Genomic DNA, 21274 nt, shown 5'->3' with positions numbered 1-21274 from the left:
GGAGTCCCGGGGCCACGCTAGGGGCAGCCTGCCCAGTGCCCAACCATGTGCCGGGCCCTGGGCGTGGGAGGGGGAGGGATAGAGGGAGAGGGAGGAAAGGAGACAGGCACACACACGCACACACACATGCAAACACACACATGTATACACACACATGCGCACACACGTGCAAATGTGCACACACATGCAAACACACGCACACACATGTGCAAATGTGTACACACATGCACACACACGTACACAGACATACACACATGCACGTACACACATGCACACAGGCACACACATGCTCGCACACACATGCACACACACATGCACACACGCACACACATGTACACACGCGTACACAAACATGCACACACATGCACGTACACACATGCACACAGGCACACATGCTCCCACACACATGCACACACATGCACACACGCACACACATGCACACACATGTACACACATGTACACAAACATGCACACACATGCACGCACACACATGCACACAGGCACACACATGCTCACACACACGCACACATGCACACACGCACACACATGCACACACATGTACACACATGTACACAAACATGCACACACATGCACGCACACACATGCACACAGGCACACACATGCTCACACACACGCACACATGCACACACGCACACACACGCACACACATGTACACACATGCACACACATGTACACAAACATGCACACACATGCACACATATGCACACATGCACACACATGTACACACGCAAACACACATGTACACAGACACACATGCACGTACATACATGCACACACATGCTCGCGTGCGCACACACACATGCAAACACACATGTACACAGACACACACACATGCATGTACACACATGCACACATACACAGTGACTCAAGGCCAGGGCTGCCGACCTGCCATGTGGCGTTGGCCAAGGGCACTGAGCCCCCCCCCCCCCCGGGGCCGAGATGTGGCCTCGGAAGCCAGAGTTCCAAAGCCCGGGACAGGGTCCCGGCTCCTGCACCCGAGAGCAACTTTCTCCCGAAAACACCAAGAGCCCCTCAAGGGGCAGAGTCACGACCCCACCCCCACCAAACTCATTGCCCCCGCTCCCGCCACCCCGCCCCCCGCCCACCGCACAGCCGTACCACCTGGGCAGCAAATGGCCTCTTTGGCTGGGTATAAAATCTCCCCCAATTAAAGAATTCCTGAAAGGATGATTTCCATGTACATGCAAATGGCTTTTCTCTCTCTTTCTTTCTTCGGAGGGGAAGGGAGGTTGGGCCGGTAAGGGCCTTATTCCTCCTGGCTCTGTGCCCAGGAATCACTCCCGGGGAAGGTTGGGGGAGCATTAGGGATGCCGGGGATCAAATCCAGGTCGGCTACATACAAGGCAAACACCCTTCCTGCTGTACTAGCGCTCCGGCCCCTCTTCCTTCCTTCCTTCCTTCCTTCCTTCCTTCCTTCCTTCCTTCCTTCCTTCCTTCCTTCCTTCCTTCCGATTTTGGGTCCTACCCGGTGATGCTCAGGGCTGACTCCTGGAGGTGCTCGGGGGACCCTAGGGGATGCCGAGGATCGAACCCGGGTCGGCCGCGTGCCAGGCAAACAGCTTCCCCACTCCACTGTGCTATCGCTCCAGCCTGAACATCTTAATTTGTGTGCTGTTTCTCCAACCAAAAAGCTTCCTTCCTTCCTTCCTTCCTTCCTTCCTTCCTTCCTTCCTTCCTTCCTTCCTTCCTTTCAATTTTGGGTCCTACCCGGCGATGCTCAGGGCTGACTCCTGGCTCTGCACTCAGGAATCACTCCTGGCGGTGCTTGGGGGACCCTATGGGATGCCGGGGATCGAACCCGGGTCAACTGTGTGTCAAGCAAATGCTTCCCCCACTGTACCATGGCTCTGGCCCGGCTTTATTTTTAAGGGGCCACACTCGGCGATGCTCAGGGCTCACTCCTGACTGCATTTAGGAATCACTCCTGGCAGTGCTCAGGGGACTGTGGGATGCTGGGGATCGAACCTGGGTTGGCCGCATGCAAGGCCAACGCCTTCCCCGCTGTGCTATCTCTTAGACCCTGATCTATCTCATTTCTTTTTTGGCTACTGATGCTCAGGGGTTATGGGCCACACTCGGCGATGCTCAGGGCTGACTCCCGGCTCTGCACTCAGGGATCACTCCTGGCGGCGCTCAGGGGACCCTGTGGGATGCTGGGGATCGAACCCGGGTCAGCCACGTGCAAGGCCAACACCCTCCCCGCTGTGCTATTGCTCCAGCCCTCCCTTGGGAGATCTTTTTCCCCCATCACCTGCACGGGAGATCTCCATCTTTCCTAAAACCCCGGTGCGCCCCCCACCCCCGAAACTTGAAGCTGACTCCGAGCCCTTGACAGGCCTGGGGAGGCTCACCGCTGCTGCTGCTCCGTGCTCAGCGCTTCTCGGGTTTCTTGACCGGGTCCTCGTCTCCCTCCAGCTCCGGCAGCTTCTCCAGCGCCAACCTGGCGTGGACCTGCAGTTCCCGCTCCAGCTCCTGGTTCTTCATGAGGGTGCAGTGAAGCTTCTGGTTCACCTCCTCGAAATTCTCCTCGGCCTGCTTGGCCCGGGTTTCCACCTGCCTGCGGTGGGCGGAGGCCAGGGGGCACGCGGGAGGGAGGGGGCGGTTCAGGGAGCGTCTGGTGGAGGAGAGGGGACCCTGCCACCCAGGGGAAAGGCAGTGGGGGGTGCAGGTCCCAGGAGGGCTCAAGAAGGGAGGCAGATGAAGGCAGGCGTCACAGCCACCCGTGTTGGAAGAATTCAACTCCCAAACTCTTTCTTTCTTTTTTTCTTTTCTTTCCTCCATCCCTTTCGGAGAGCCCGGCAAGCTACCGAGAGTATCCCACCCGCACGGCAGAGCCTGGCAAGCTCCCCATGGCGTATTCGATATGCCAAAAGCAGTAACAAGTCTCACAATGGAGACGTTACTGGAGCCCGCTCGAGCAAATCGATGAACAATGGGAGGACAGTGCTATAGACAGTGGCCAACCTAGGTTCGATCCCGGCATCCCATAAGGGTCCCCAAGCACCGCCAGAAATGATCCCTGAGTGCAGAGCCAGGAGTCAGCCCTGAGCATCGCCAGATGTGATCCAATACACACACACACACACACACACACACACACACACACACACACACAGTTGCTTTCTCCAACTCCTCGGAGGGCTCAGGCAGGCCTTCCACGGCCATTTCCAGCTTCACATGCTCTCATGTGAGGGTGATGGGGGGTACTTACATGAGTTTCTCCTGCGCACGTTCGATGATGTGCATGGCTTCGAGGTACTTCTGGGCCAGGGTCCCATGCTGAGCCGAGTCTTTCTGACAAAGGGAATGTGGGCACTCAGTATGCCACAAGTCAGGGCTGTGCCTGCCCACGATCTCCCAGTACGGTCTGGAGCAACTTTCTAGAATATTCTATGTCACAGGGGGTCCCCGGAGCGAGAGCACAGCAGGGAGGGCATTGGTCTTGCACACGGCCGACCCAGATTCGATCCTCGGCATCCCATAGGGTCCCCCTTGAGCACCGCCAGGAGTGAGTCCTGAGTGCAAAACCAGGAGGAACCCCTGAGAACCACCGGGTGGGACCCAAAAAGAAAAAAAAAAGGAAAAAAATTAAAATCAGGCTCCTTACATGCAAAGCCAACTCCATCCTGCAGTCATGGCTCTTTTTTTTTTTTGCTTTTTGGGTCACACCTAGCAATGCACAGGGGTTCCTCCTGGCTCATTCACTCAGGATTTACTCCTGGCAATGCTCAGGGGACCCTCTGGGATGCTGGGAATCGAACCTGGGTCGGCCGCGTGCAAGGCAAACACCCTACCCGCTGTGCTATCGCTCTAGCTCCCTGGAGAGTTTTTATTTGTGTTTTTTTTTGGGGGGGGTCACACCTAGCTCCTGGTCCCTTTGGAGAAGCCCCAAGGATGTGGGCCCCAGGCGGTGGCCCCCCTCCAAGGCTGATTCTCCCCACTTCTTTCTCGAGCTTCCAAGCTCCACGTCGGAGTTCCATATACGTACCCAGGTCGTAAACACATTCTCTTCGAACAGAGGTTTCACATGGACATTGTCGTCTCTGCCCACGAATCGAATGACCGGTCCCTTCTGGGCAGACGTGGATGGTTCCTAGGGCGTAGAAACAGACAGGATGGAGGAGTGGGCAGGGGTAAGGGGAGCCCCCCCATCTGGCCTGGCATTGCCTAACAGCTTATGTAGGGGGGGTGGAGGTCTGGACCACACCCAGCTGTGCTCAAGGCTGACTCCTGACTCTGCTCAGGGCTCAATCCTAGTGGGACTTGAGGGACCCTATGGGGTGCGGGGGATTGAACCCAGGCCAGGCCCTACCCACTGTGCTAGCTCTCTGATTCTTCCCACCTGCTTAATTTTAAAAGGTTTTATTTTTGCAGAGAGTGGGCACTGTAGCACTGTCCTCCCGTTGTTCATCGATTTGCTCGAGTGGGCCCAGTAACGTCTCCATGGTGAGACTTGTTGTTACTGTGTTTGGCATCTCGAATACGTCACGGGGAGCTTGCCAGGCTTTACCGTGCGGGCGAGATACTCTCGGTAGCTTGCCGGGCTCTCTGAGAGGGGCGGAGGAATTGAACCCAGGTCGCCCAGGTTGGCCACATGCAAGGCACACACCCTACCCGCTGTGCTATTGCTCCAGCCGGCTGGAGCAATTGGACAGCAGGTAGGGCGTGTGCCTTGCATGCAGCTGACCTCGGTTCGATTCCCAGCATCCCGTAGGGTCCCCTGAGCACCACCAACGGTAATGAGTAAACCCTGTGCATAGCCAGGTGTGACCCAAAAAGCAAAAAAAAAAGGGGGGGTTTTATTAATAAGTCTTTTTTTTGGGGGGTCACACCCGGCAATGCACAGGGCCTACTCCTGGCTCATGCAGTCAGGAATCACTCCTAGCAGTACTCGGGGGACCCTATGGGATGCCAGGGATTGAACCCGGTTGGCTGTGTGCAAGGCAAACACCCTCCCTACTATGCTACCGCTCCAGCCCTCCACCTCCATTTTATGGAGTTTTTTTTTTCTTTTAAGGGGCAGGGGCTTGTCTCAGGGGCTCCTCCTGGCTCCTCCAGAGGTCACAGCTCCTGATGGTGCCCAGAGCAAACCACCTGCACTTCCGGGGATGGAACTGGTCAGCTAACAGGCCGCACGCCTGAGACCCTGGAACACTCAGCAGTATTCTCCCAGGGGCTGCAGGAATGAGCTCCAGCAGCTCCCTGGACCCTGCAGGGGAGAGGCGGGAGAGGGTGGAGGGGGTGAGTGGAGACCAGCCTGGGAGCAGGGAGGGATACTTTTGCTCTCAAACGCTCAACTTCCTGTTGCCATCACTTCCTGTCCGGGAGTTACCTGAGCTCTGCCTAGGTCTGCTACTCACTTCCTGTCCTAATTGTTACTTCTCGGTGACCGACCCCTATGTCCACTACTCACTGGACTCACGGGACAACAAAGCAACAATCCTGAGCCAGAGAGCCAGTGCTGAGGGGTGGTGTTCAAGGCTGGTTCGATCCCCAGCATCCCAAGTGGTCTCCTGAGCCCCCATCAGAAGTAATCCCCGAGCACAGAGCCAGGGGTCAGTGCTGAGCACCAAGTGAAAAAAAAAAAAATACTCCAAAAACTTACCTCCTCCTCAAAGTCATCAAATTCCTCCTTTCCTTCCTCCTGTTCTTCCTGCTCCTTCTCTTTCTTCTTCTCTTTTTTCTCTTTCTCCTCCTCCTCCTCCTCTTCCTTCTCTTCCTCCGCCACCCTTTTCTCCTCCTCCTCTTCCTCTTCCTCAAAGTCTAAGTGTATAACAGGCTTGTATATTTGAGGCTCAATGAATTCTTGGTCCATACTCTAGGTGAGAGTTTACAATGAAAGTTTAGCGTGTGGAAATATTGTTGTGGTCTATTTGCCAGTGGCTCAAAAATGCATCATTTGGGGCTGGAGCGATAGCACAGCGGGGAGGGCATTTGCCTCACACGTGGCTGACCCAGGTTTGATCCCCGGCATCCCATAGGGCCCCCCATCCCCTGCCAGGAGTGATCCCTGAGTGCAGAACCAGGAGACAGCCCTGAACATTGCTGGCTGCAGACCCATAAGAAAGAAAGGAAGGAAGGAAGGAAGGAAGGAAGGAAGGAAGGAAGGAAGGAAGGAAGGAAGGAAGGAAGGAAGGAAGGAAGGAAGAAAAAGACTAGTAAGGGGCTGCAGCGACAGCACAGCGGGGAGGGCGTTTGCCTTGCACGAGACCGGCCCAGGTTCGATCCCCGGCATCCCCTAGGGTCCCCCAAGCACCGCCAGGAGTGATTCCTGAGTGCAGAGCCAGGACTCAGCCCTGAGCACCGCCGGGTGTGGCCAAAGAAGTGGAAAGTTCAAATGTATGGAACAAGAGGCGGAGGGGACCCGGGACGAGCAGGTGGGTCTCCCTGAGAGCGACCGACCCGGGGGTCCCAGCGCTCTGGCCCGAGCTCGCGGGGGTCTCACCTCTTCCTCCAGCAGGACCACCTTCTCCGTGGACTTCAGCAGTTTCACGCGGGAGCTCCTGAGCGCGGACAGCAAGGAGGCACAGCACTCAATCCACTCGTAGCATTCTCTCTGCGGGGGTCACCGCGGCTGTCCACCTCACTGCAGCGGGGCAGCGGCCAGGGGGAGAGCCCCGTGCCTAGCCCCGTGCCTGAACCACGCTCTTGGGGCTGGCTCTGAGCTCAGGGCTGACTCCCGGCTCTGTGCTCAGGGCTGACTCCCGGCTCTGTGCTCAGGGATGACTCTCAGCTTTGTGCTCGGGGATGACTCCTGATTGTGTGCTCAGGGCTGACTCCCAGCTCTGTGCTCAAGGATCACTCCTGGCCCTGTTCTTAGGACTCACTCCTGGCGCTATGCTCAGGGCTCACTCCCAGCTCTGTGCTTGGGATTACTCCTGCTCTGTGCTCAAGGCTGACTCCTGGCTCTGTGCTCAGAGGTTACTCCTGACTTTGTGCTCAGGGCTGACTCCCGACTCTGTACTCAGGAATTACTCCTGACTTTGTGCTCAGGGCTCACTCCTGGCTCTATGCTCAGGGATTATTCCCGGCTCTGTGCTCAGGGCTCACTCCCAGCTCTCTATGCTCAGGGCTCACTTCTGGCTCTATGCTTGGGGATTACTCCGGTTCTGTGCTCAGGGATGACTCCTTATTTGTGCTCAAGAATTACTCTCAGCTTTGTGCTCGGGGATGACTCCTGATTGTGTGCTCAGGGCTGACTCCCGGCTCTGTGCTCAAGGATCACTCCTGGCCCTGTTCTTAGGACTCACACCTGGCGCTATGCTCAGGGCTCACTCCTGGCTCTGTGCTTGGGATTACTCCCGGCTCTGTGCACAGAGCTCACTCCTGGATTTGTGCTCAGAACTCACTCCTGGCTCTTGGGCTTAGGGCTGACTCCTTATTATGTGCTCAGGGCTGACTCCCGGCTCTGTGCTCAGAGCTCACTCCTGGCTCTGTGCTTGGGATTACTCCTGACTTTGTGCTCAGGGCTCACTCCTGGCTCTGTGCTCAAGGCTGACTCCTGGCTCTGTGCTCAGAGATTACTCCTGACTTTGTGCTCAGGGCTGACTCCCCACTCTGTGCTCAGGGATGACTCCTGGCTTTGTGCTCAGGAATCATTCCTGGCTCTGTACTCAGAGCTCACTCCTGGCTCTATCCTTGGGGATTACTCCTAGCTCTATGCTCAGGACTGACTCCTTATTCTGTGCTCAGGGCTCACTCCCGGCTCTATGCTCAGGGCTCACTCCTGGCTCTATGCTCCTGACTCACTCCCGGCTCTGTGCTCAGGGCTCACTCCTGACTCTGTTCTTGGGGATTACTCCCAGCTCTGTGCTTAGGACTGACTCCTTATTCTGTGCTCAGGACTCACTCCCGGCTCTGTGCTCAGGGCTCACTCCCAGCTCTGTGCTCAAGGCTGACTCCTGGCTCTGTGCTCATGGATTACTCCTGACTTTGTGCTCAGGGCTCACTCCCAGCTCTATGCTCAGGGCTGGCTCCTTATTCTGTGCTCAGGGCTGACTCTCGGCTCTGTGCTCAGGACTGACTCCTGAGTTTGTGATCAAGGTTCACTCCTGGCTCTGTGCTCAGGGCTCAGTCCTGGCTCTGTGCTCGGGGATTACTCCCAGCTCTGTCCTTAGGGCTGGCTCCTTATTCTGTGCTCAGGGCTCACTCCTGGCAGGGCTCAGGAAAGCAGCCAAGTACTCAGCAAAAGCCAAAGCAACGTCGCCGTGAATTCATCTCCAACAAGAGGGAAACGAAGGCAACGATGAGTCTGGGAGATGCTCAAAGGACTGAGCCAGACTCTGCACGCAGGAGATGCGGCTGTCACCCCCTGGCACCCTAGGGTGCTCCCCCTAGCCCCTCCCCACCAACACCCACAGCCAGCCTGGAGCAGCCCCCAGCATGGGGGCGGGGGAGGGGCGACCGTCTATTGTCATCAAAGGAAGTTGACATCTAGAGGCAATGTGGAGGGGAAGCCAGGGGGTCCCGACCTTCATCAGGGTCAGCTGGCCCAGGTCCTTGGCGTGGTGTATGCTGGAGTCCTTGGTAGAAAGAGCCGACACCAGGCCTTTGCAGCAGCTGCAGGGGTGAAGGATGCGCCCCGCGTGAGTCCCCCCTAAGGGAGACGCGTGTCCCGCCGGGTTTCAGGGCAGGAAACTAAAGCACTGTCCTCTGGGACTGGAGTCCCAAATACAGCGGGGAGGGAGTCGGCTTGGCACACGGCCGACCCGGGTTCAATCCCTGGCATCCCATCGGGTCCCCCGAGCACCGCCAGGAGTGATTCCTGAGTGCAGAGCCGGGAGGTAGCCCTGAGCATAGCCGGGTGGGACCCCAAAAGCAATCAATCAATCAATCAATCAATCAAGAGTGATGAACCAGGGACCTGGGCGATAGGTCAGCAGGTAGGGCGTTTAAATAAATAAAATAATAAATAAATAACACAAGCAGGGGTCAGAGCGATAGTCCAGCAGGGAGGGCGTTGGCCTTGCACACGGCCAACCCGGGTTCAATCCTCGGCATCCCATAGGGTCCCCCGAGCACCACCAGGAGTGATCCCTGAGCGCAGAGCCAGGAGGAAGCCCTGAGCATCACCAGATGGGACCCAAAAAGCCCAAAAATAAATATATAAAGAGGACCATAATTTGCTAGGTTTTTTTTTTTTGGATGGGGGGACACACCTGGCAATGCTCGAGGTCCCTCCTGGCTCTGCACTCAGGAATTACTCCTGGCGGTGCTCAGGGGGCCCTATGCAATGCCGGGGATCGAATCAGGGTTGGCAGCTTGCAAGGCAAGCGCCCTACCCACTGTGCTCTCTTTCCGGCCCCTCTACAGAACAGTCCTTTGTCTATTTCTCACTCTCTCCTTCCCCCCTGCTCTCGAATCCTCTCATGCACCTGAGGTGGGGGTGGGAGACACTGAATGCAACTGAGGTGGGCCACAGCGGACGGTCAAAGCGAACCCCCAAATTTGAGGTACCTATGGGGATGTTTGCTACCTCAGCTAGTAAGGTACTTCCCTTTTCTGGGTTTCCAGGTCACAGTCGGCAGTGCTTGGGGATGTTTGGGGCGGGGGGACCCTCCATGCTGGGGATTGAACTGGGGTCCACCCTGGGCAAGGCAAATGCCTCCCATCTGCTCAGCCCCTTAGACCTCCAGACCCAAGACAACAAGCTTACTTAGACTTCTTGTTTATTTGTGGGAAATGAACAAGATATTTGAACAAACAAGAATAAACCTACAGATATCAGGACACTTTTTTTTTTCCTTTTTGGGTCACACCCAGCGATGCTCAGGGCTGACTCCTGGCTCCACACTCAGGAATCACTCCTGGCGGTGCTCGGGGGACCCTGTGGGATGCCGGGGATCGAACCCGGGTCGGCCACGTGCAAGGCAAATGCCCTCCCCTCTGTGCTATCGCTCCAGCTATTTTAATTTTTAAAAAAATATTTTGGTTTCGAGACCCACCCAGCGATGCTCAGGGCTGACTCCCGGCTCTGCTCTCAGGAATCACTCCTGGCGGTGCTCGGGGGACCCTGTGGGATGCCGGGGATCGAACCCAGGTCGGCCGTGTTCAAGACAAATGCCCTCCCCACTCTACTACTGCTCCGGCCCCAGGACACTTTTGTTTGGGAGTTTGTTTTGTTTTGTTCTGTTTGGGGGTCCCCTCCAGCAGTGCTCAGGGCATCCTCCTGGCTCTGTACTCTGAGTTCACTCCTGGGCTTCAACTGGGCAGTGATGAAGCTAGTGTAAAAAATGAACAAGTTGGAGGGCTGGAGTGATAGCATAGCGGGGAGGGCGTTTGCCTTGCACGCGGCTGACCCGGGTTCGATTCCCAGCATCCCATATGGTCTCCCGAGCACCGCCAGGAATAATTCCTGAGTGCATGAGCCAGGAGTAACCACTGTGCATTGCTGGGTGTGACCCAAAAAGAAAATATATATATATATATATATATGAATGGGAAGGGTGTTGGAGCCATAGCACAGCGGGGAGGGCGTTGGCCTTGCACGCGGCCGACCCAAGTTCAATCCTGGCATCCCATAGGGTCCCCCGAGCACCGCCAGGAGTGATTCCTGAGTGCAGTAGGATCTGAGACAAAAAAAAAAAATGAGTAGAGGTGCCAGAGAGACTGCACAGGGGAGAAAGCAGCTGCCTCGTAGTGCTCCCTGAGCACCTCCAGGAATAGGGCCCAACCCACCCCCACCCACAGGAGGAGGGAGTGCCGGGGACGCCACCTGGTCAGGTAGGTGCAGAACCGGTACAGCCGTTTGGTGAGCTCCATGGCCTCCAGCTCTAGCTTGGCCAGGCCCATGCTGCACTTCTCAGGGCCCTCCTTGGTCCCAGGCACCGTGTCCTGGTCGACAGTGTCAGGCACCATCACGATGAGCAGGTTGATCATCCACCGAATCATACTCAGATGCAGTTCCTCGGTCTGGGGGGTGACGGGAGGGGCTGTTTCTCAACACAGCCACACGAGGCCATGTCACAGACACCGTGTCTGTTTGTGACCAAGCCAATTTTTTTTTCTTTTTGTGTCACACCCGGCAATGCTCAGGAATTCCTCCTGACTCTGTACTCAGAAATTACTCCTGGTGGTGCTCAGGGGACCCTATGGGATGCCGAGGATCGAACCCGAGTTGGCCACGTGCAAGCTCCAGCCCCATTCTTTTTTTTTTTTTTAAATCACTGTGAGATGGGCTGGAGCTATAGCACAGCAGTAGGATGTTTGCCTTGCGCTCAGCCGGCCCGGCTGAGCCGGGTTCAATTCCTCTGCCCCTCTCAGAGAGCCCAGCAAGCTACCGAGAGTATCTCCCCCGCACGGCAAAGCCTGGCAAGCTACCCGTGACGTATTCGATATGCCAAACACAGTAACAACAAGTCTCACAATGGAGACATTACTGGGCCCCTAGAGCAAATCATGAACAATGGGAGGACAGTGCTACACTGTGAGATACAGTTACAAAGCTTTCATGTCTGAGTTTCAGTCGTATGGTGATCAAACAGCCATCCCTCCACCAGGGCACATTCCCCACCACCAACGTCCCCAGTATCCCCCCTTTCCACCCCTCCCCCTGCCCCCATAGCAGACAATCTCCCCCAGACTCTCTCTCTATTCTGGGGCATGATGGTTTGCAATGCAGAGACCGAGAGGCCATCACATTGGGTCCTTGATCTACTTTCAGCACCCATCTCCCATCCCGAGCGACCCCTCCAACCATCACTGACTCAGTGACCCCTTCTCTATCCCAGCTGACTTCTCCTCCAACTCATGAGACAGATTTCCAACCGTAGGGCAATATTCCTGGTCCTTGTCTCTACTGTCCTTGGGTGTCAGTCTCATCTATTATTTTATATGAGTGAATCATTATTGTATTTTTATTTATATATTTATGGCTTTTTGGATGATACCCGGCGATGCTCAGGACTGATTCCTGGCTCTGCACTCAGGAATGACTCCTGGCGGTGCTTGGGGGACCCCATGGGATGTCGGGGATCGAACCTGGGTCAGCCGCGTGCCAGGCAAATGCCCTCCCTGCTATGCTATCACCCCGGCCACTATTTTAGAAACTATTAGCGGGGCATCAAAAGACACTGGAGCGATAGCACAGTGGGTAAGGCGTTTGCCTTGCACGCAGCCAATGTAGCCGACACATGTTCGATTCCCAGCATCCCATATGGTCCCCCAAGCACCGCCAGGAGTAATTCCTGAGTGCATGAGCCAGGGGTCAGCCCTGAGCATCGCCCAGTGTGACCCAAAAAGCAAAAAAAAAGAAAAAGTGCCCAAACTGAAAACAGCTGAATGGCATCTGGAGCAAGGGTCTCTTGTAAGTCCCCTCGTTTGCCCCCCACCCCCCCGCAAACCCACTGCCACCGCTGGGAAGCGTCCAGCCCAGGGGAGCGGCCCCTACCCTGCCCCCCTCGGGCGAGTACGCACTCTGTGCTGGAGTTCACTGCTGCCGTTTTTGATCTCGGTGTCCATCTTCAAGAGCCACTGTTGGATCGTGTTGAAGATGAAGATCTGAAGTATCCTGCAGGAAGGGCAAGGGTTTTGGAGATGAGGTGCTCAGGGCTCAGGAGGGCAGAGGACTCAACTTCCGTCTCCCACGCTGATGACCCCCAGCCCTCGGGAAAAGGGGTGCAAGACCCCGAGTGCTCGGGGCGTGAGGAAATCATTACAATCAGAGCCATGCTAAAAAAAAAAAAGTTTAAATTGGGGCCAGGGCGATCCGACAGAGGGGAGGGTGCTTGCTTTGCTCACGGCTGAGCCGGGTTCGATTCCCAGCATCCCCTAGCACCGAGCATTGCCCAGAGTGATCCCTGAATCAGTCCTGAGCATCGCTGAGATGGGTACGTGACCCAAAAACCAAAACAAAGGGCAGGATTGATAGCATAGCAGAGAGAGCATTTGCCTTGCATGCGGCCGACCCAGGTTCGATCCCCGACATCCCATAGGGTCCCCTGAGCACCGCCAGGAGTGATTCCTGAGTGCAGAGCCAGGAGTCAGCCCTGAGCATCACCGGGGGTTGACCCAAAAAGCAAAAAAAAAAAGCTATCGAAACAAACCACCCCTTGATCCCCCCATCCCCCCACAAAGCAGCAAAAATATCTTTAAGGGAAAGCGAGGTTGACGCTCTTACGTTCCAGAAAATTGGCCGGAAACCTCGGGAACACTCCCAAGGACTGTGAAGAAGGTCTCCAGCTGAGACAGCAGCTCACAGACCCTCAGGTAAAGGTCCTCGCATTCCAAAATCAGAAGCTCAGATGCCCCCACTAATTCCTTGATCTTGAAAGAACAGTATTCCAGAGTATTCATCATCCTCGAGAGAACCCAAGACACACCTAAAAGGTGAGGATTAAAAAAAAAAAAAAATAACAAACACAAAAGGCCCAAATGAATTTCTAGAAGTATTCCTGAAAAGCAAACTCAAATCTATTTTTTTTTCTTTTTGGGTCAGCGATAGCACAGCGGGTAGGGCGTTCGCCTTACAAGCGGCCAACATGGCCGACCCGAGTTCGATTCCTCCGCCCCTCTCGGAGAGCCCGGCAAGCTACCGAGAGTATTGGATATGCCAGACACAGTAACAACAAAGTCTCCAATGGAGACGTTACTGGGCCCGCTCGAGCAAATCGACGATCAACGGGAGGGCCTTTACCTTACCTTTACCTTTGGGTCACACCCAGCGATGCTCAGGGGTTCCTCCTGGCTCTGCGCTCAGAAATTACTCCTGGCGGTGCTCAGGGGACCATATGGGATGTTGGAACCATATGGGATGTTGGGATCGAACCCAGGTCGGCCGCATGCAAGGCAAATGCCCTCCCCGCTGTCCTATTGCTCTGGCCGAGTCTGTCTTTTTGTTTGTTTGTTCTGCTTTTGGGTCCCACCCGGCGATGCTCAGGGCTGACTCCCGGCTCTGCACTCAGGGATCATTCCTGATGGTGCTCGGGGGACCCTATGGGATGCCGGGGATCGAACCCGGGTCGGCTGCGTGCCAGGCCAACACCCTCCCCGCTGTGCTATAACTCCAGCCCCTCGTTGGCAATTCTTGGGCCAACCGTGCCAAGGCCCAGCTGGTCCACGGATGCTCCTCCACCGGGCCAGCCCCGCCCACTCGGTGTTCACCGTTGTTCCCGGTTATCCTGAGCTCCAGCTCGCTGTGGAAGCGATCCGTGAGCCTGAGGATCTCCTGCATGTGGCTGTGCTCCGGGGGCATCTTCCCGTTCAGGTCTTTGTGGCGGAACAGAATCTTGCAGCTCACGTCCACCCAGTTGTCCTCCACGTGCCGGATGATCCTCAGCGAGTCGTACTTGGAGGCCAGTGACTCCCCCGAGAGGCTGTTTTTCAAGTCGAATAGCACCTGCGGAGAGACGGTCCACATCCTCCCAGGCCCTGAGCATCTTGGAACTATATGCTATTTATTATTATTATTGTTGTTGTTATAATAAAAGGCCCTCCCGTTGATCGTCGATTTGCTCGAGCGGGCCCAGTAACGTCTCCATTGGAGACTTTGTTGTTACTGTGTCTGGCATATCCAATACTCTCGGTAGCTTGCCGGGCTCTCCGAGAGGGGCGGAGGAATCGAACTCGGGTCGGCCATGTTGGCCGCTTGTAAGGCGAACGCCCTACCCGCTGTGCTATCGCTCCAGCCCGTTGTTATAATAATAATAATAATAACACGTCCGGATGGGCCTCATGCATGAAAGAACTGGCAGAGGAACCCAGGCATGCGGGTCCCGGGTCTGAGGTCTTCAAGCCTACTCGGATTGGGACTGGGTCTTCCCCACCCAGACCCCCCATCTTCCAGTAGGTAGGCGTCACACCCACCAGCTGCCGACAGCGCCAGATTGGTCCCATCAATGGCCAAGACGCAGAGACTATAAAACCCAGCTGCCAGAAGCGCGTGGCCACGTTTGCAGCCGCGCGGCATCTTACTGTCTTATTTTTCCTTTGGAGAACCTGGCAGGCTACCAAAAGTATCCTGCCCGCACGGCAGAGTCTGGCAAATTTCCCGTGTCATACTCGATATGCCAAATACCAGTAACAATGATGGGTCTCATTCTCCTAATTCTGAAAGAGCATAGAAATGGCTCTTTTAAAATCTCAGGGCTAGGAAGAAGGAGACGTTACTGGTGCCTGCTCGAGGAAATTGACGAACAACAGGATGATCGTGATCGTGATTACTATTATTATTATCGTCACTGTCACTGTCCTCCCATTGTTCATCGATTTGCTCGAGCGGGCCCAGTAACATTGTGAGACTTGTTGTTACTGTGTTTGGCATATGGATTACGTCACGGGGAGCTTGCCAGGCTCTGCCGTGTGGGCGGAATACTCTTGGTAGCTTGCCGGGCTCTCCAAGAGGAGCAGAGGAATCGAACTCGGGTCAGCCAGGTTGGCCGCATGCAAGGCAAATGCTCCACCCTATGTTCTATCACTCCAGCCCATTATTATTATTATTGTTATTATCATTATTAGCATTATTAGCAGAATCTCCTACCCCTGTGCCGACTGTCTTCACCGGGGCCCCTTAGAGGGGGCTGGGTTGGGTCTCCCTCCCCGCCCCAAACAGAGCCCCGGGAGCCAAAAACCTCCAGAACCCAGCCACAGCCATGCTCAAGGCCACTCTCCACAAGCTCGCACGAGCCTCACGCATGAAGGAACCGGCAGAGGAACTCAGGTGTGCGGGACCCAGGGCTGAGATCTCCAAGCCCGCTCAGATCAGGACTGGGCCTCCTCCCCCCAGACCCCCAGGTTTCCAGTAGCTTGGCAGCCACACCCACAAACTGCCCCCAGCGCCATGTAATCTCATCAACAGCCAAGATCCAAAATCCCAGAGACTATAAAACAAAGCTCCCGCACAACATGCCAGTTGACCAAAAGCTGACATTCTGTAGACTGGGAGCACCTGTAAAACTCCCTCCCTCTCAGAGAGCCCGGCAAGCTACCGAGAGTATCCCGCCTGAATGGCAGAGCCTGGCAAGCTCCCTGTGGCATATTTGAGATACCAAAACCAGTAACAATAACAGGTCTTATTCTCCTGACCCCGAAAGAGCCTCTAATACAGCAGCTTTGGGAAAGACGAGTAAGGAGAGGCTGATAAAATCTCAGGGCTGGACTCAGGCCTCTTTTGCAAACCACAGCACCCAAAAGGAGAAAGAGAACAAAAGGGAATGCCCTGCCACAGAGGCAGGGTGGGATGGGGGGATGGGGGGTGGGAGGGATACTGGGACCCGTGGTGGTGGGAAATGGGCACTGGTGGAGGGATGGGTACTCAATCATTGTATAATTGAAACCCAAGCACAAAAACTTGTAAGTCTACAACTGTACCTCATGGTGTTTCACTAATAAAATTTTTTTTGCCTTTTGGGTCACACCCGGCGATGCACAGGGGTTCCTCCTGGCTCTGCACTCAGGAGTTACTCCTGGCGGTGCTCAGGGGACCCTATGGGATGCTGGGAATCGAAGCCGGGTCGGCCGCGTGCAAGGCAAACGCCCTACCTGCAGTGCTATCTCTCCAGCCCCACTAATAAAAATTTTAAAAAATAAAATAAAATCTCAGGGCTGGGATGAATGGAGATGTTACTGGAGCCCACTCGAGTAAATCGATGAACAACGGGATGACAGTGATACAGTGATTATTGTTGCTGTTGTTGTTATTGTTATTAGGGGGTGGAGGGGTTTGGATTTTGTTTGCAGGCTACTTGCTGGGGCTCCTTATACCAAGACTGCATTCCAGCCCACTGAACTGTCTCCCGACTATTTGTGTAAAGGTTTTTGTTTGTAGGCCACACCCAACGGTGCTCAGGGATCACTCCTGGTGGTGCTCGGGGAACCCTATGGGATGCCGGGTATCAAACCCGCGTCGACCGTATGAAGGCAAATTCCCTCCCTGCTGTGGTATGGTTCTGCCCGGGCTCTTTATCTTATTTATCTTTGGCTTTTTTGAGTCACGCCCGGCGATGCTCAGGGGTTTTTCCTGGCTCTGTACTCAGGGATCACTCCTGGCGGTGCTCGAGGGACCCTATGGGATGTCAGGGGTCGAACCCGGGTCGGTCAGGTGCCAGGCAAACACCCTCCCCACTGTGCTATGGCTCCAGCCCTTCTTCCAGGAGCATTTTTTGAAGAATGGGACATGACCCACTTGGGGGCGGGAGCGGCCAGGTTTTCCATGGCCGGGGGAGGGGTCCTTCTTTCCCTGGGCTCACCTTCTGCCATGTCTTGAAGTCCTCCGTGATTGACAGGAGGAAGTCTTGCTTGTCGGGGACCAAACCTTCGTTTAGACTGCAGGAAGAAGAGCGAGAGGAAGGTCTCGGAATGCGGCCAGCACCTGTTGGCAGCTTCTCCTCAGCGGGGCCGGCCCCCTCTTTAGTGGACAAGCCCCCAACTCAGATGCGTACCCTTGGGTGGGGGCAGGATCACGGGTTATATGCTGGGCAGGAAGTAACACGGGGCCACGGGCACATACTGGAGTGTACATCCTGTGAGACCCCCTGGACATCACCCCTGGAGACCCCCAGCACCCCCCAGTGCCCCCGGTACGGTCAGAGTCTGGGGAAACCAGAGCAGCACCACATACTCGAACCCTGGCAGCACCACCAGCCGGCTGTGTCAGTATCAGAGTGGTCCTGGGCCCCCCAGCACTGCCAAGAGGACATCCTACCCCCCCATAAAGATGGGTGGTCTCGCGGGCCAGGGCTGTGGCTTAATGGGAGCGCACGTGTCCTGCCCCATAGGGGGGCCTGGGTGAGCCCAGCCTGGCACTACCCACCCCGCAACGTACATGGACCCCCAAAGCAATGCCAGGAGAAGCCCCTGAGCACTGACCAGAGTGTGAGTGGGAGGGAGAGAGAATAAGAGAGGAGGGAGGGAGGGAGGGAGGGAGGAAGGAAGGAAGGAAGGAAGGAAGGAAGGAAGGAAGGAAGGAAGGAAGGAAGATGGTTGGGAAGGAAGGAGGGAAGGAGAAGGAAGGAAGGAAGGAAGGAGGGAAGGAAGGAAGGAAGGAAGGAAGGAAGGAAGGAAGGAAGGAAGGAAGGAAGGAGAGAGAGCCTGAGAGCCTGGCTGTGCATCACTGGGTGTGACCCAAAGAGCAAGGAGGGAGGGAAGGAAGGAAGGAAGGAGAAGGAAGGAAGGAAGAAAGGAGAAGGAAGGAAGGAAGGAGAAGGAAGGAAGGAAGAAAGGAGAAGGAAGGAAGGAAGGAAGGAAGGAAGGAAGGAAGGAAGGAAGGGAGGGAGGGACGGAGGGAGGGAGGGAGGGACGGAGGGAGGGAGAAAGAAAGAAAAGAAAGGAAGGAAGAAAAGAAAGGAAGGAAGGAAGGAAGGAAGGAAAGAAGGAAGAAAAGAAGGAAAAAAAGAAAAGAAAGGAAGGAAGGGAGAGAAGGAAGGAGGAAGGAAGAAAAGAGGGAAGGGAGGGAGGAAGGAGGGAAGGAAGGAAGGAAGGAAGGAAGGAAGGAAGGAGAAGGAAGGAAGGAAGGAAGGAAGGAGAAGGAAGGAAGGAAGAAAGGAGAAGGAAGGAAGGAAGGAAGGAAGGAGAAGGAAGGAAGGAAGAAAGGAGAAGGAAGGAAGGAAGGAAGGAAGGAAGGAAGGAAGGAAGGAAGGAAGGGAGGGACGGAGGGAGGGAGGGAGGGACGGAGGGAGGGAGAAAGAAAGAAAAGAAAGGAAGGAAGAAAAGAAAGGAAGGAAGGAAGGAAGGAAAGAAGGAAGAAAAGGGAAAAAAGAAAAGAAAGGAAGGAAGGGAGAGAAGGAAGGAAGGAAGGAGGAAGGAAGAAAAGAGGGAAGGGAGGGAGGAAGGAGGGAAGGAAGGAAGGAAAAGGAAGGAAGGGAGGGAGGGAGGGAGGAAGAAAGAAAGAAGGAAGGAAGGAAGGAAGGAGAAGGAAGGAAGGAAGGAAGGAAGGAAGGAAGGAAGGAAAGAAGGAAGGAGAGAGAGCCTGAGAGCCTGGCTGTGCCTCACTGGGTGTGACCCAAAGAGCAAGGAGGGAGGGAAGGAAGGAAGGAAGGAAGGAAGGAAGGAAGGAAGGAAGGAAGGAAGGAGAAGGAAGGAAGGAAGAAAGGAGAAGGAAGGAAGGAAGGAAAGAAGGAAGGAGAGAGAGCCTGAGAGCCTGGCTGTGCATCACTGGGTGTGACCCAAAGAGCAAGGAGGGAGGGAAGGAAGGAAGGAAGAAAGGAGAAGGAAGGAAGGAAGGAAGGAAGGAAGGAAGGAAGGAAGGAAGGAAGGAGAAGGAAGGAAGGAAGGAAGAAAGGAGAAGGAAGGAAGGAAGGAAGGAAGGAAGGAAGGAAGGAAGGAAGGGAGGGAGGGAGGGAGGGAGGGAGGGAGGGAGGGAGAAAGAAAGAAAAGAAAGGAAGGAAGAAAAGAAAGGAAGGAAGGAAGGAAGGAAAGAAGGAAGAAAAGAAGGAAAAAAGAAAAGAAAGGAAGGAAGGGAGAGAAGGAAGGAAGAAAAGAAAGGAAGGAGAAAAGGAAGAGAAGGAAAGAAGGAAGAAAAGAAGGAAAGAAGAAAGAAAGAGTAGGAAGGAAGGACGCAGGAAAGGAAGGAAAAAAGGGAAGGAAAGAAGGAAGGAGGGAGAGCAGGAAGGAAGAAGGGAGGAGGCGGGAGGAAGGGGGAGGGGGAGGAAGCTGGAGCGAGAGTCCAGCGAGAGGCCACTTGCCCGCAGTGGACCCTGGTCTGTGCCCGGCTCCACACGGGATGCCCTGAGCCTCCCCCGCACTGCGGGCCCGGAGCATCCCCGGCCCTCGACACCCCAAGGGCCGCTGAGCGTGCAGTGACCCGGCCGGCCTCCACCGCGCGCACATGGACTGGAGCGTGTCCCGCCAGCGCTCCAGGCTGGCCCGCATGTCCTCCATCCTGTGCTTGGTGCCTTCCTCCTCCTGCTCTATCTCCTGCTTGAACTTCCGGGCCGAGGTCCGCCAGCTCCCGGTCAGCTTCTGCAGCAGCGCGAGGTCCGAGGTGTCCTGGGGACAGCAGGAAACTGAGTCCCAGCTGCACGTCTTGGGGTTGCGAATCGCTCACTGACATCCCCGGAGTCGGGGCCAGAGCAAGAGGGCAGCGGGGAGGACGCTTGCCTGGCACAAGGCCGACCCGGGTTCCATCCCCGGCATCCCTTAGGGTCCCCCGAGCACCGCCAGGAGTGATCCCTGAGTGCAGAGCTGGGAGTCAGCCCTGAGCATCGCCGGGTGGGACCCAAAAGTCAATCAATCAATCAATCAATCAATCAATCAAGAGTGATGAACCAGGGACCTGGGCAATAGCACAGCAGATAGGGCATTGGCCTGGCACACGGCTGACCCGGGTTTGATCCCCGGCATCCTATATGGTCCCGAGTACTTCCAGGAGTGATTCCTGAGTGCAAAGCCAGGAGTCAGCCCTGAGCATTGCTGGGTGTGACCCAAAAAGCAAAAAAAAAAAAAAAATAGTGGGTTTGTGGCCCCAGCAATAGGATAGCAGGTAGGGCATTTGCCTTGCATGCGGCCGACCTGGGTTCAATTCCCAGCATCCCATATGGTTCCCCTGAGCACTGCCAGGAGTGATCCCTGAGTGCAGAGCCGGGAGTCAGCCCTGAGCATCGCCGGGTGGGACCCAAAAAGAAAAAAAAAACTAAACTAAACAGACCTGGAAGGGCCTCAGAGCCCCTCAGAGCCCCTCAGAGCCCCTCTGGGGAGTCGTACCTGGCTGCACAAGAGGATGATGAAGTGTTTCGCATGCTGGTGCCAGCTTTTCTCATGCAGGTAGAGCGTCTTAGCCAATACGATGTGATTTCTTGAAATTAACTAGTTAAAAGAAAAAAAAAAAGGACTGGACTATACCTAAACCAACGGCACATTTTCATCGAACTGTTTTCTTTTTCTTTTTTCTTTTTTTCTTTTGGTCTTTTTGGGCCACACCCAGCGATGCTCAAGGCTGGCTCCTGGCTCTGCACTCAGGAATCACTCCTGGCGGTGCTCAGGGGACCCTAAGGGATGACGGGGATCAAACCCAGGTCGGCTGCCTGCCAGGCCCTCCCCGTTGGATTATTGCTCCTGCACCTTTCATTGAATTTTTCGCTCAACCTCAACTTCATCTTTAAGCCAGGGACAAAACTTCAATCCTGGGGCAAGAGAAGAGCACAGCAGGGAGGGCGTTTGCCTGGTACGCGGCGGACCCGGGTTCGATCCCCAGCATCCCATAGGGTCCCCCGAGCACTGCTAGGAGTGATCCCTGAGTGCAGAGCCAGGAGTCAGCCCTGAGCATCGCCAGGTGGGATCCAAAAAGCCAAAAAAAATAAAT

At 55.4% G+C, this 21274-nt stretch overlaps 1 protein-coding gene across 1 annotated transcript in view; it reads right to left on the bottom strand.

The window, feature by feature from the left end:
* Positions 1 to 2412: 2412 nt before the first annotated feature.
* The window catches only part of AXDND1 (axonemal dynein light chain domain containing 1), a 36157-nt gene continuing 17295 nt past the window's right edge, over positions 2413 to 21274 (bottom strand). Inside the window, exons 12-24 of the mRNA XM_056107329.1 lie at positions 20677 to 20778; positions 19808 to 19962; positions 17226 to 17301; positions 14132 to 14377; positions 13160 to 13221; positions 12457 to 12550; positions 10757 to 10953; positions 8514 to 8601; positions 6488 to 6598; positions 5740 to 5860; positions 4031 to 4137; positions 3254 to 3336; positions 2413 to 2599 (exon numbers count right to left, since the gene is read on the bottom strand). Coding sequence (XP_055963304.1) covers positions 2413 to 2599; positions 3254 to 3336; positions 4031 to 4137; positions 5740 to 5860; positions 6488 to 6598; positions 8514 to 8601; positions 10757 to 10953; positions 12457 to 12550; positions 13160 to 13221; positions 14132 to 14377; positions 17226 to 17301; positions 19808 to 19962; positions 20677 to 20778 — 1629 coding nt within the window. The remainder of the gene's footprint in view (positions 2600 to 3253; positions 3337 to 4030; positions 4138 to 5739; positions 5861 to 6487; positions 6599 to 8513; positions 8602 to 10756; positions 10954 to 12456; positions 12551 to 13159; positions 13222 to 14131; positions 14378 to 17225; positions 17302 to 19807; positions 19963 to 20676; positions 20779 to 21274) is intronic.

This window comes from Sorex fumeus, unplaced genomic scaffold (assembly GCF_029834395.1).
Source record: "Sorex fumeus unplaced genomic scaffold, SorFum_2.1 ptg000161l, whole genome shotgun sequence".
Taxonomy (NCBI): domain Eukaryota; kingdom Metazoa; phylum Chordata; class Mammalia; order Eulipotyphla; family Soricidae; genus Sorex; species Sorex fumeus.
Note: the sequence above shows the minus strand (reverse complement) of the source record. Positions and strands in the feature narration are given on the sequence as shown.